At 38.2% G+C, this 15039-nt stretch overlaps 1 protein-coding gene across 2 annotated transcripts in view; it reads left to right on the top strand.

Annotated features, from left to right (window-relative positions):
- The first annotated feature begins 5665 nt into the window (after positions 1-5665).
- The window catches only part of AHRR (aryl hydrocarbon receptor repressor), a 284468-nt gene continuing 275094 nt past the window's right edge, over positions 5666-15039 (top strand). For both annotated transcript variants that reach the window (XM_075212851.1, XM_075212850.1), the window contains exons 1-2: positions 5666-5959; positions 7125-7197. In XM_075212851.1, the coding sequence (XP_075068952.1) occupies positions 7136-7197 (62 nt within the window). In that variant the 5' untranslated portion in view covers positions 5666-5959; positions 7125-7135. The remainder of the gene's footprint in view (positions 5960-7124; positions 7198-15039) is intronic.

The following is a 15039-nucleotide window of genomic DNA, read 5'->3' as shown; positions in this document are numbered from 1 at the left end:
TTCGTTGGGGAACCGTGATAGCTCTTTTGCCATACCCCTGCTGCTTCTTCAAGATGGAGTCTTCAGTCTTGATCCTACAGCTCCCCGACTCTGCGTTGACTCTCGTCGGCTTCTTTCTTGTTTCCGCCAAACTTTCTCTTGATCCCGACATCTTATTTCTTCTTTCCGGCGTTTTCTGTCTTAACTATACCTTCTTCTATCTTGATTGTGGTGGTTTCTTTTCAGTGGTCTTGTCAGCTTGACTAAGGGCGTTGAATTGAAACTGCATCACACGGAACGACTATAACAGTTGGTGTGTCGGGAGAGGGTGAGGACACAACGAGCCTTGATTGGCTCATCATGGCGCCAAAAATTCAAATGGTCCGCGGTGAGCGCTATTTGGCCCACCAATCCGTCCATCGATTGACCGTCAGCAAATCGCCATCACCGGGACCTTTAAGAAGAACGAAGATGTAATTAGCACTGCTGGATCCCGGGACAGGTAAGGTCCTTCCTTTTCTTTTCTTCACCCTCTTCATGGACTCCACAGGCATGGGGCACCCTCTAACACATACACTTTGAAATGTATGATTCCAATCAAAGATGGCAATAAATGTGCTTTTATGAAGCAATTACTCAGTGTACATAGTTATGGGAATTTCTGTTCATGGTGTTAGGATCATACAGCCTTTCTCACACATGAATGCCGGCATTGTTCCCCCTCAAGGTCTTGGAGAGCAGACTGCTTTGAAGAAGCCACGTTGTACTGCTGTCTCCATAAGGGCCTAATTATCCAATAGGCTTACTTGATTGCAGCCTAGGGCGCAAAGCCATTGGGGAGAGCAACATTTTTGGGGGTGCAAAATTGTGACACGGAGTGGAATAAACTGAAATTAATTTTAAAATATTACAGAATAATTGTTCGCCAAAGAAAAAAGAAAACATTAAATTTTGATGTATTACCATGGTAAAGGTTGATTACAGAGAGTCATCTTTGGGCAGGTGCTTAATGATAAGCAAGTAGGAGAGACAAGGATGTCCACAACCATGGGCATGACAGCCCCCTCCACCTTCACATCTTCACCCACAAGGGAGCCCGTTCAGGGGAGGGCTGGCAGATTTCAGCCCGGGGGGCAAGCACACAGCAGCGGCCCATCCTTAAAGGGTGTTTTTTGGTGCAATATATATTTATCTATATAAAAAGAGGCCATTGTAGTGTTGCTTAATCCATATATATATATTTTATGCCCAGGCCAGAGCTGGATTAAGGCTCTGGGGGGCCTGGGCACTTTAGACTGGGTAACCCCCTATGATGTAGCATGGTTATCATTTTACACAAATACACAGACAATACTGTGTGCACTACTGTTAGGTGCACACAGTTCTGCCTTCACGAGCAGTACACGGTGAAGCGGGACATACCTCCCAACTGTCCTAAGCGAAACTGTCACCCAAGTTTGGGACTGTCTCACCAGATTCAGGACAGTTGGCAGACTGTCCTGCTCTCTCCTACTTGTCTTGTCACTGTCACCACTTGTGGCTGCTGGTTACTTTAACTCATTTGCTGGTTGTCTGGATCCTAGAATATTGGAGGCCCTATTTGGAAAAAAAATGGGTACATAAAATTTAGAAAACTCTTATAAGTCCCAGTGTTAAATCAATAGCACCCACATTTTATAATTAGGCCTCCCTCCAGCCACAACATTTTAAAATAATAATATTCACATTTGCTAAATAGATTTCTTTCTTTCCAACCAACCCTGACATTAGATAGATATACTGGCCCCTTCTCCCACACATACATTCATACACTGGCCCCTTCTCACACACATACAACCATATAATGGCCCCTTCTCACACACACACATACATCCATATAATGGCCCCTTCTCATACACACATACATTCATATATTGGCCCCTTCTCACACACACATACATTCATATAATGACCCCTTCTCACACACACATACATCCATATAATGGCCCCTTCTCACACACACATACATCCATCCATATACTGGCCCCTTCTCACACACACATACATCCATATATTGGCCCCTTCTCACACACACATACATCCATATATTGGCCCCTTCTCACACACATACAATCATATAATGGCCCCTTCTCACACACACATACATTCATATAATGGCCCCTTCTCACACACACATACATTCATATATTGGCCCCTTCTCACACACACATACATTCATATAATGACCCTTTCTTGCACACATACATCCACATAATGGCTCCTTCTCACATACATAAATTCATATACTGCCCCGCTAACATACACACATTAATTTATTATACTGACACAAGTATACACTTTATTAGTATAATACTACCCCCCCCCCCCAAGCACTCACTTGGTTCATCGGCGCGCTGTGCAGTTCTTCATCTGTGCGCACATGGGACGGCACCTATGACGTGGTGCCGTCCCATGTGACACTAGGAGCTAGGAGGTCAAAGGAGATCCGCGCCGCAGCCAATTAGAGATGGTGGCTGGCCCGTGGGAGGGGCCAGTCACTAAGTACACACTACGAAGACTGGCCCGAACTAATCTTTTTTGGCCCGGGGGACATGTGCCCCCCCTGCCCCCCGGTCCAGCCCGCCCCTGAGCCCGTCCATGCCCCCATTCTGTTATACAGTTCTGACCCTGCCGTGACCCTTTTAAAAAAGTCAAGTGGAGCTGAGTTTTAAAAGCATGGGAACATAAACATTATTGGGGGGGTGAAGGAAGCAGATTTTAAGTTACGGACGAGTTTGTGTTTACCTACCATGTATTAGTCTGGTCGTGGAAGTTGAGGGGACTCTATGAGCACATAAACCAAGGGCGGCCTGAACTTTTAATCAGACCCTGTCTCTAAGACAACCACGCTTGCACAATAGGAAAGCTTGTTCCGCAGCCTATCACCATTGCTCCTAAGAAACTGTGCATCAGTGTTTATGATGTCATTCCGGCTACTATGACTGCCTTCCTGACATTCGAAGGGTACTGTATAGAGGTGACTTGTGTTAGTTGCACCCTCAGAGTAATCAGTTCAGTAGCTTGCCTGCTGACAAATATGTGAAAAGTAAATTAGACACAGTTTGATGTTACGCAAACAATTTAAAATGAATAAAATATGTTGCCCATTATGGCGATTAAACCAAAATGAAGAGAAGTGACGGAATGCCTGGCTGTCCCTGAACTGGTTCACTCATCTGCATTGGTCATGCAACTAATTATTATAGCAGAATAATAACTTCATAGGTTTATGTAAACATAATAAGCCTGATTCATTAATTAAAGTAAAGCAAAAAAATGAGTAACTTTGAACCTTGGCAAAACCATGTTACAATGCAAGGGGTGCAAATAAGTTTATTATTTTGCACATAAGGAAAATACTGACTGCATTTTCATGTAGGATACAAATACTTAAAAGCTTTATTTTTACACTGGCTGCTTTTTCATGTAGAATGCAAATACTTGATAGCTTTATTTTTACACTGACATTAAGGGGTATATTACTAAACTGCGGGTTTGAAAAAGTGGAGATGTTGCCTATAGCAACCAATCAGATTCTAGCTGTCATTTTGTTGAATGTACTAAAAAAATGACAGCTAGAATCTGATTGGTTGCTATATGCAACATGTCCACTTTTTCAAACATGCAGTTTAGTAAATATACCCCTAAAAGTTGATCTAGGGCATTCTCTACCCCATTATAAATCTATCCTGATATTTTAAATTTACATCCCCCTCCAATGTAACATGGCTTTGCCAAGGTTCAAAGTTACTCTTTTTTTTTTACTTTACTTTCCTTAATGAATCAGGCTCAATGTCTATATATGTACAAGAAAATATCTGCTGATGCAAAACACACTGCTAATACTATCAAAAAGCAAAAAAGTATGACTAAAGTCGGAACCCACTCCAAAGCAAATGGCAACTGGAAATGGCACCAAGGACTTGTTTATCATCTGTCATGTGGCACAAAGCTGTTCTGTGGACACAATTGTATCCAATGTAAAGGGCAAACGAGAACAGCATGGCATCCAGGGGTAAACATTAAAAAAAGAAAGAAAATACAATGCTTTATTGTTTCAGGAAAGCTTAAAAACAAAATGTGGTATGATGCTAAAACATTGATGCATTTATGTGCACAAATACCCAGAAATAAAAGGTGGCATCTTGTACTATTACTTCATATTTATTTTCCATCTCAGACCCGAATTGCATGAGCATAAAGAAATTTTGGCTTCTCCTGTAATTATGGAGGGCATATGTCAGTTGTTCAATTATTTCAAATGTTTGTGGCTTCGATTTGATGTGTAATATTTTCAATTACCTGAAAATGAAAGTATCACTGTGTACACCTTTATACAGAATTACAGCTATATCCTGTAACTACTTTTATTGCCTCTAAATTAAAATACTGATATAAGATTAATTTGTTTAAAATTAATTTTCTAACCAAGTTTTACAACCTCTTCCATATTCCCATAATCCCCATTGCTAAAACCGTGAAAGTTTTTCAGTGGAAACTCATCGAAATGTAGTTATAGCTTGTTACTTGTGATAGCGATTACACCACTAAGTGAAGCAGTAATATTAGTGTGTCCTGACCCTAATTATATCCTTCAGTGAGACTTACTTATTGTGTCAGAAATAAGCCCTCCCTTTGTCAGACATGGAATTACTTAAAGTGACTCCTAAGCAGTGGGTAGGATTAAAATTACTTCTCATTTCAGAACAAAAAAAGCCCTAGACATAATTCCATGTTTGTCTAAATATAATGAGCTTTATGACAAAATACATCACATAAAAATATCGGATCCTTTAAAAAACTGATGGAAGTTACTGTAAAAAAATTTTTTAACTCATCATTATTTTCCTATCAAATAAATAAAAAATTGCAGAGCTGCATTATGTGACTGCATTACAAACATTGTAATAGGTCCTTATATTAATTTATGAAGCACCTCAGGGAAGACACGGAGATTCCATTGAAAAACTTCCAACACCCGTGACTGCAAATTAGCTATTGTCTTCTATACTTTACGTATGGCTTTTGTTATATAGGACAAAATGGAAGACCTATTAAAAGATGTTTAAATGAGCATAAATCAATTATTAAAAATTCTCTCCCCCTACAGATACAGAGAAAAGTATGCAAAAAGAAAAGAAGCTTTAGATTTAAATTTAGATTTATTTTTAAATAGATACATTATAAAGTCCCTGCAATTACAAATGCTGGAAATAAGAAACTAGCTAGAGTCATATTAATTGGGATTGTACTTCCATATTTATAATGAGTTTAAAATAAAGTTAATTTCATGCATACTTAACAGTGTATAACTACTATTCTCACACTGGGAACAAGTTACTATGTTCCAGCAGTTTATTTTGCTCTCTATAAAAAAAATGTATTTGTTAAAATGTCATTTATTCATATATTTACGACTAAATAAAGTACGATATATTAAAAAATAATAATAAGTGCAATCATCAATACACAATGTGCATCAATACACTTCTAAAGCAAGCAGAATATTATTGAAATTGGGAAAGCCTGCATACAATATTACATATTCCATGATCCACTAGATGGCGCTCGCAATACTCTTGCAAAAATATTTCCTCACTCTCTGCAAGAAGAAGAGTCTGTTCTTGTCATTCACTTTCATGCTCACCACCTGAATGGTAAGGAAGTGAGAGAAACTCGTTGCAACGTAAGGGGGGAACGCCGTCACCAGTGTTTCTGCTGCTCTGTGGTACTGTACTCCAATGACCCATGTAAGTTTACATCGTCACTATCTAGCACATTCAAACGGCCAAGTGGTGGTAAGCAGCAGAGTTCAGACCCTATCCCCTTATTCTATCTATAACCAAAGCTGGACCCTTGCATCAAAAGACGATCAATCACTCCTGGATGTATCTCCTCATCTCTTAGAATTGGGACTCTGTAACGCGTGTTATTGACAAGGGTAAGTCTTGTGACTTTAACGTTTCAAAGGTTTCAGTGACTATGATGCTTGTAGCAGAGAGAAATGCAGTAGCCTGCAGCTTAACGTAAATGCTCCTAAAGTTATACTTAGGAGATGTTCTATGCAACTTCCATTCCTTAATATTTTCATCGGAGTCAAATAATGAGTGATTTTTATTTAGTTTACTTTAATGTAATGTGGTCCTTCCATGTTGGTTATGTAATTTCACCTCTCCCTCCACTCAGTAGGTTCTCTATAAAGGACAATTAAACCTGTGAATGCAACAAGTAACAGGTGCTACAGGTGAACCTGGCTCTATATTGTGTGGTCTTGTTATGAGCTGACTGGAAAATAATTATTTTTATTTGGATTGCTTTATAGCATTTTCTAGTTAGTGACTAGTATGCTGATCCTTATTATTTCACCTTTTAATTTTAGGAGACATGAATTTAAAAAAGTTACTCCAATACATTGCTGTTAAGTGTTCTCTTTTGCTGTAAGCATTATTTTACTTTTATTAATTTACCATCATTTGTAAGTTATACACAGACTGATGGATGCTGTCATCTGAAACATAACAAGAATTTGTTTCTCTCTTTTTTTTCTTTTGCACTCCACAGCTCATTTTATTTTTAATATATATTGTCTAAAAGCTTGTATTTGCAAAGGATCCACCATTATCATTCATCATATATATGTTTTTATTTGCACATAATTTGTATTGCCCCTTTGTCTCCTAAACGTTTTATTGCATTTTCACATACATACTTTCTAATACATACTTTCTACAAACTCGTAGATAGTCATAGTGAAATATATCTCATCATTGTTTCACATGACCATTTTGTTTTTGCAAAAAGTTAGTTTTGTGTACTTTTATTAGAGTGACGTTTCATTGATTTGTAAAAACCCCTTTTGAAATATATGTTTTGCCAGTTACATTAAAGTGTGAGAAGCAGTGCCACAGTGAATGTCATCATAGAGCTCTATCTGATTGCTCACCCTACAGTTGTGTCATTCACAGTGCTCATTTCTTAATCACAACCCTGCTTGTGAAGATATTGAATTACAAGATTTTATATGCTCACTCCCACTAGCTGAGTGTTAGAAGACAGTCTAGATGTGTCTTTAAATGCACCTGTTGCTTTTTATTATCTTGTTTCAGGTCAGATCACAATGATTCCTCCAGGAGAATGCATGTATGCTGGGAGAAAAAGAAGAAAGCCAGTACAAAAACAGTTAAGCATTCATATTTTGCTTTAATTACTGTTGCACATAACTTAGACACCTAGTTTAACACTAAAACCCTAATTGTAGAATATGTTATAAAAAGAGTGAAGAAATTTGTACATGCTATAACTTAGTAAAACATACTTTCAGTGCATTAGATATGCAGGTTACAATGGACAGAATTGTCACTTATTTATTTTTTGAAATAATGAAAAACACATTCACACAATTATTGATGTTCATGATTACCATTACTGTACTTTTGAAGGAAAATTTAAAATTTGTTGGCTTATTGCTGCATTTGTCAATTAAACTATTATGATGATGTATGTGTATATATATATATATATATATATATATATATATTTTAGAGAAAGTGATAGAGAAGAGGATGCATAATGTATCGTTTTTCATGTGTGTATATATATATATATATATATATATATATATATATATATGTATAGTGGATAATATGAAAGTAAGTATTGTTTATGCTTTATATGTTTACATCTGTTCACCCTGCAAATGTCATGAAAATGCTTTCACATAAATATAAATTGACATCAGGCCAACAAGAGCCTGCAAATTCACAAGTCTGATTTAGAAGTAACTAAAGTGAATTTGTCTCAACATGAAACTTTTAACTACATTCTGTGATGTCTTATAGTGCAATGTTAACATAATCAAATAATGTACCTACAGGTGGATGTCCTATACCAAACATGAAATCACAATGTAGTGTAAAAGGTTGAAACTGTTGGAAAAGTGAATATATTCCATATTATTAGATTATTGTATTTGCAAATTCTAGTCATTTTGTGCAGTTCAGTTATGATTTTTTGAGGTAAATACATGTATTTAAAAAAGAAAGACAGAAGTGGAATAAGTTTTAACAAGTTTTTGTATTTTTTTTATAATCTGTAGAGGAGTTATAGAAAGTTCAAAGTATTGACATTCACAAGTGGTTTGCGTAGGAAAGCTATCAATCAAAATGTAATGTATTACATGTGCACAAAAACCAAAGCTAACATTTCCAGGCAGTGGTGGAACAAAAACTATATTAAAGCTTTAAAGACGACTAAGGGTGTCTGTAAGGCTTCGCACACAGGCATTATTTGGAAGAGCTTAAAGTGGGTTCTCAAAAGCCTATTAAACGCAAGTTAATACTGATATTCCAAAAATAAAGTTAAAGCTAATGGACCAGTAAACACTTTATGAAATTCATTCAGTTCGCTTTGATGCGCTCTGTGTCAGTTTTAATGTTACCTGCAGAATTAAGAAATGTTAAGGCTAGGGAAATATACAATGTATTTCTATGGGAATGCATGTTACATACATAGTACACATACATGTTGCATGAAAGTTTGGAAACAAACCTTAATGAATATGCTTCTATTGCTCTGTTAAAAGTGAGGACAAAGTACAATATTGTGTTGTGGTTTAATTAGCGTTATTTTTCACTACTCATGTCCGAGCCTTTAGGTATGGCCCAAACGCAAGTTGCTTAGGAAGTAATATAAGCGCCTAACATTTTAGAAGGCAAGGGTCATTATCACCTATGTGAGAAATGCTTTCCAGATGCCCTCAGTGCTTGAGATATGTTTTTGTTGTTAGAAAGCCTTCAGACATTGCTTCCATGGGCCATTTTAATCTAATAGATTTTTATCTGCTTTTGTTCTGTTTTGCAGTGTTCACTATTGGTAGTTTTCATAAATATGAAGGGATGTTAAGTGTTAGTTATCAAGGGGCTTGTTGGCTTAGTGCTAATCCTTTGATAAAGCTTACTACATTTAACACATGGCTTACCTAGAGAAGGTGTAGCTGGGAATAACACATAAAGGTGGGTGCACAGCAGTAATTTGACATGGTAAAAAAAATTCCAACTTTAATTCTCGTTCCTATTTAATTTATCCATATAATTTCAAAAATGTAGGGGTAAATAATTACAATACACCAGTAATAAAATAAAAAGTGATTTGTCTACCAAATTCCATTCTAACCAGTACTATGATCCTCAGAAAGTTCTTTAATACTACTCATCCAGCCTGTACATTCTAACAGAGAAAGTAGAAAGTATTATATCTCAGACACTGAGGAGAGGCTTTCTCTCTACATACCTTTATAGCTTGCCTCCAGGAACTTTTGTGTTTTGTATAATATCTTACTGTGTTATGATTTTTAAATCGGCAGCAGCAGCAGCTACTTATATAGCGCTACTAATTCCACAGCACTATACAGAGAACTCACTCACATCAGTTCCTGCCCCATTGGAGCTTACAGTCTAAATTCCCTAACGCACAGACAGAGAGAGATTATGGTCAATTTGATAGCAGCCAATTAACCTACTAGTATGTTTTTGGAATGTGGGAGGAAACCGAAGCACCCGGAGGAAACCCACGCAAACACTGGGAGAACATACAAACTCCACACAGATAAGGCCATGGTCAGGAATCGAACTCATGACCCCAGTGTTATGAAGCAGAAGTGCTAGCCACTAAGCCACCATGCTGCCCACAAATCCATATTGTGTTACTTTCAAATTGGTAATCCTCATGGTTAATTTCATAACACTCCTCTTCACAAAGACAGTGTACCAATGATGTTATCATGAACTTCAGTAATAATAAATATTTTATAACTTTTTATGATCATGATAGAACTATGGCAAAAACTTAATACAAAATCATCAAATGCAAAACTGAGCACTTTGGGAGGATGGTGTATGATCTGGGACTTGTTTCCACTAGTATTTTGCACAATATTTAGTTCCTTTAAAATGTATTTCATTCTGTCTCCATCGCTGGCTAGTTTGATGTAATGATGTCTCTTTTAAGAAAAAGCATGATGTGTACAGTACACTGATGAATCGGGTAAAACAAGTTTGCAGCGTACATTGGTTGCAATAAGGTGGTTTATTTAATGATCATTGTGATTTACTTTGTGTCACTGAAATGTGATTATGTGAAGAGCAATACATTTTCTGAGTAAATAAAGCTATTGTGGCATTCAAGAAAAGATAATATATCTTACATTCCAAACTAAAATATTTTTTCATATCTTTCACTTTAAGTTTAAAAATAAAAAAATAGATATATGGGATAGTGTACATCCCACTGTAAATTATAGGGACATTATATGGAACAGGGAGTTCTGTAACCGTACACAGGCAACAGATCTTCAAGGTTACATCTAATACCCATAATAATTTACATTAGGAGTTGCGTTATTTCACTATATTTTACTGGCTTTCCTAGTAAATATTTAAGTGATGAAATCAACTCAGGAATATAACCAATGCCATCAGAATTCACTGTTCATGCAGATATTAAATACAGGAATGTTTACATATATTGGCTTCACTTGTTTGCTATAGTAAAATAATAAATTAAATAAAACATGTTTGGGCTGCATCTGAAAAATAAGTTTGCTTCTGCACTTTTTACAGACCTGGGGGTAAATGTATCAAGCTGAGAGTTTTTTGGCGGGTTTGAAAAGTGGAGATGTTGCCTATAGCAATCAATCAGATTCTAGCTGTCATTTTTCAGAATGTACTAAATAAATGATAGCTAGAATCTGATTGGTTTTTCAAACCTGCCGGAAAACTCTCAGCTTGATACATTTACCCCCTGTTGTTGATAAGCTAGTGTATGGAGGTAGAGTTTTTTGTACAGTTAAGAAATTCTGTTTCTACTTGTTTTAAACATAAACAATATTGTTATTAACCATATCCATTCTAATATACAGTACATTCGGTTATCTTTTTAACTCAAAAGAAATAATTTTGTTATATGACACATTCCCAACAAGATGCCACACTTTGCTACAGTTGGGATATTTTTTATTAATAAGCTGTTACCTTCCCTCGTTTCTTATGTTAATTCCGCTGCAACTAGTATCTTGACTCCTGAAAAATGGATTGCCATGCTTTATATCAGGGCTGGACCAAAGTACAGATAAGTTAGGCGCTAGGTTCAAGAAGCCACATTGCATCCAGAATAATTGCACAAGCCTGAGTGCTATTTACACCAGTCTGTGTCCCCATCAGTGGTGGAACTACCATTGGTGCAGCAGGTGTAGTGCACCAGGGCCCGTGGAGATAATGGGGACACTGCATGGCAGATACAGAGTGTCGGGGGGCCCTGGTTCCCTCCTTCCGGCCTACGTGCACCAGGACCCACAGTTCGCTAGTTCCACCTCTGGTCTCCATTACACCAGCATCTTCCTTTTTATACATCAGCCTGTGCACCACAGAACCATTATACACCAGCCTACTTCTCCATAAAAAGGATTTCATAAGCCTTTGCCCTTAAAACATGATCACTCCTGCCTTTGCCATGTTTATACATGCCAGTAACAGCATACCTGTAGAAAATGATGGTACACCTCCCTGTGATCTGATTACCAGAGCCGTAACGAGGGTGGTGCGGCCGGTGCGATCGCCCAGGGCGCAAAGCCAAGGGGGCGCAACGGCCGCCCACAATTTGCACTGTGCTAGAAATGTCCCCTTAGCAAAATTGCCCCCTCTCCTCCATATCTCTATACAATTAGCCGCATGCTGCCTGTTCCTGTATAGAGACAGCATGCTGCCTGTTCCTGTATAGAGGCAGCATGCGACCACTCTGATTATACAGGGGGCGTGGCCTCTTCATGTGCACACTGCACAGGCTCTCGCCTTGACCTCTCTGCTCCTGGTCACATGATGTACAGGTCCGGCTGCATGCACTGCACGGATTCCCCTGACTTTCTGCTGTTGGTAAGTAAACTTATACCCCTCCCCCTTCACTCCTCACCGTGTTTCTGTCTGCCTGTCTCTTCTCCCCTCTTGTGTTTTCCTCTATGTCTGTTATTTTGTATGTGTGGCTCTGCTTCCCCCCTCCTTTCTGTGTCTGTCTCTTTCTTACCCCCATTTTGTGACTGTCTTTAATTAATGTTGTTGAACTCTGTGTGTCCCCCCACCCTGTCTTTTCTCCCCTCTTGTGTTTTCCTCTATGTCTGCTATTTTGTATGTGTGGTTCTGCTCCCCCCCTGTCTGTGCATCTCTGTGTCAGTCTGTCTCATTTTTACCCCCACTTTGTGTCTGTGTTTAATTTTGTTGAACTCTGTGTCCCTTGTTGTGTTTTCCTCTCTGTCTGCAGTTTTGTATGTGTCTGTGCATTTCTTACCCCCACTTTGTGTTTGTTTTTAATTTTGCGCAACTCTGGCTCCCCCTGTGTTACTTTGCCCACCCTTTCATTTTATCTATCTCCCCACCTTCTTCTACCATTTGCCCCAACACTCACTTTTCCCCTGTGCCCCTCACAGCTAGCCCTTCTTTTCCCCTCTTACCTTCTTCCTCCTCATCTGATGTCAATGAAGTCCTGCTGGCTGCCGATTGGAAGAGCTGCGGACAAGCTTGCGTATGGCAGGTAGGCACAATCTTCTTATTTAAATCATTTTGGTTTTATTCTTGTTTTGTTTACAAAACAAGAAAAAGTTACAAACCCAATTTGTGTAATAAATAATACAAATTGGGTTTGTAACTAGGGCAGTGTGACCTCCCAGTTCGCAATGCCGAGCTTTCATTATGGCAGGGAGAGACCACCGACAGCTACTAAGATAAGGGGGGGGGCGCCAGTGCTCTTTCTCGCCCAGGGCACTAAAATTTCTAGTTACGGCTCTGCTGATTACACTAGTCTGTGTCCCAACAAAATGACACAGCAGTTAGCGCTTTCACAGCATTTCAGCACAACAGCATGTGCCCCCCTAAAAAAAATTTTAAAAAAATGAACAGCAGCATAAGCATATCTAGTCGAAGTGCCTGAGACATAAATGTAGGTAACTAAGCCTAATGATTCCTGATAGGTGCAGTGAAGATGAAGCTGTCATTCACAGCCTGCCTTCTCTACCATTGAAGAAGAGGATGTACTCCATATTTTACACAAATAACCATTGTTATGACTTGCAAAGGCATATTTAAGCATTATTGATAGCTCACAACTGAACAGTACAGCTCTGTAGAATTAATATATTGGTAAGTTGTGTTTTCTTCACAAAACCAAACAACAAATCTATATTATATTATAACAGTCAGACCTCCCGTTGGTGTAAACTGGCCAGAACTTTGAACCGGGGTGCCTGTTCTGAGCCTTCCACTGGATGGATTTTAATGAAATTTAATATAAAACAAAAACGATATTGGGCAGCCACCTCATGGGTGCGTTGAAAGAGCTGCTAATTATTTTTAAAATGTTGTCAGTTACATCCAACTCATTGATATCTTAATAATGTGAAGATTTAAACCCGGCAACGCTGGGTACTTCAGCTAGTATTTTATATTTGTGTAGTATGTAATAGTATTCTGCTATAATCCTGTCCAATGGTCTTGCCATGTCATATAAGAAAACTATTTTATAATAATTTCACAATCAGAAACAAAGTGCATGAGACTCATATGCCTGCTTGAATGAACGCTGCACATTTTGCGCTTCCGTTTCAGATTTATGTCCAACTCTGGATGAGCAGTACTATATTACATTTAGATTTAACACTACATTTTCTTTTGTGACTCTGGGTTTTGTTTAAAGGAAAAGAAAAGATGGTAAGGTATATTAATATATTACAACCACCCCCCTCTCCGCACTGTATTCGAGACAGCTGAAGGCAAATCCTGTGTCTTTAAGACAGTATCCTAGTGGAATCTGATTCAGGAAAAATTTCAGTTAGCTAAGCAGCCGTGACATCACTATCCTTGCTCCACCTAAACATCCTGAAAGTCAGTCAGTAAAGAAGCATCCCTATAGAGATTGGTGTCGCATAGGCACTTTGAAATCTACAATCCTTTTCATGGCAAAATATTGAAGTGACGGAGGAATACTCTTCCCTCCTCATGCAATTAAGTTCAGAAAATGTTATGCATTGTTTTCAGAGCTCTAGCGTGATAACGGAGGAGTGTACCGCCTTCATCTGAACCTGTTACCACTGAAGCAGTCGAGCATTATAAATGCTTGCGCTTTTCTAGTTATAAAAGCTCTAGCTTTCAAAGCATTGTATGACATTAACTAAAACGCCGCAACCTGTTCCAAAGGGTTGAAAAAAGGATAATGGACTCGTTTAATTATGAAAAAAAAAATGTCACATTTTATTTCACTAAGTTATACACCGCATTTAACACTCAGGTTAAATAGTGGAGTGTTTTTTGTTCTTTAAAGGATTATTTACAAGAGTACAAAAGTGTATAATGCAGTGTGCATATTCTTTTGTGACATCACATGCCTAATTTTGCACGAATGTCTCCCTTTTAATGGGTAAGCACATGGATTTGTGGGCTTAGATGGTAGAGTCTGCAACAGTTCAAGCACTGACTAATTGAAGAAGTTTGGTGGCTTGGAATCTTTACTTGCTATGTGTAAAGAGTTTATTTTGCTATATGCTTTATGGAATTATTTAAGTGAGCTGGCATGGTGGAGATACCACATTTAGAGAGGCGTTCTCTGTGTTACAAGTAGGCTCACAGCCTTTTCCTACCTCCAAAAGGTCTTGAATTCAGTCTCCAGTGTTAAAGATATGAGAGTAAACACTGCTGACAGAATTATTTGTGTGCTGGGGCACCATTTTTAAAAGAAACACTGGTTACAAAAATAAATGTGCGCCGAAGCACCATTTTACTAGTAAACGCCTGTAATGATCTGCTTACAGCTTGCTGCTTTCTATTGGCAGCTCCTGTCTCCTGGAGTTTGGGACTTTATTATTTGTGTTTCATTTTATGTGTTAGCAGCAGTACCTCTGATAACCAGAGGTGCTGCAATTGTGCCTGCTTCTTGTGCTTTAGGAGTTAACCTTCCTGTTCACTAATTATTCGTTGCACCTGGGTG

The sequence above is a fragment of the Mixophyes fleayi genome, chromosome 5 (genome assembly GCF_038048845.1).
Source record: "Mixophyes fleayi isolate aMixFle1 chromosome 5, aMixFle1.hap1, whole genome shotgun sequence".
Classification (NCBI taxonomy): Eukaryota; Metazoa; Chordata; class Amphibia; order Anura; family Limnodynastidae; genus Mixophyes; species Mixophyes fleayi.
Note: the sequence above shows the minus strand (reverse complement) of the source record. Positions and strands in the feature narration are given on the sequence as shown.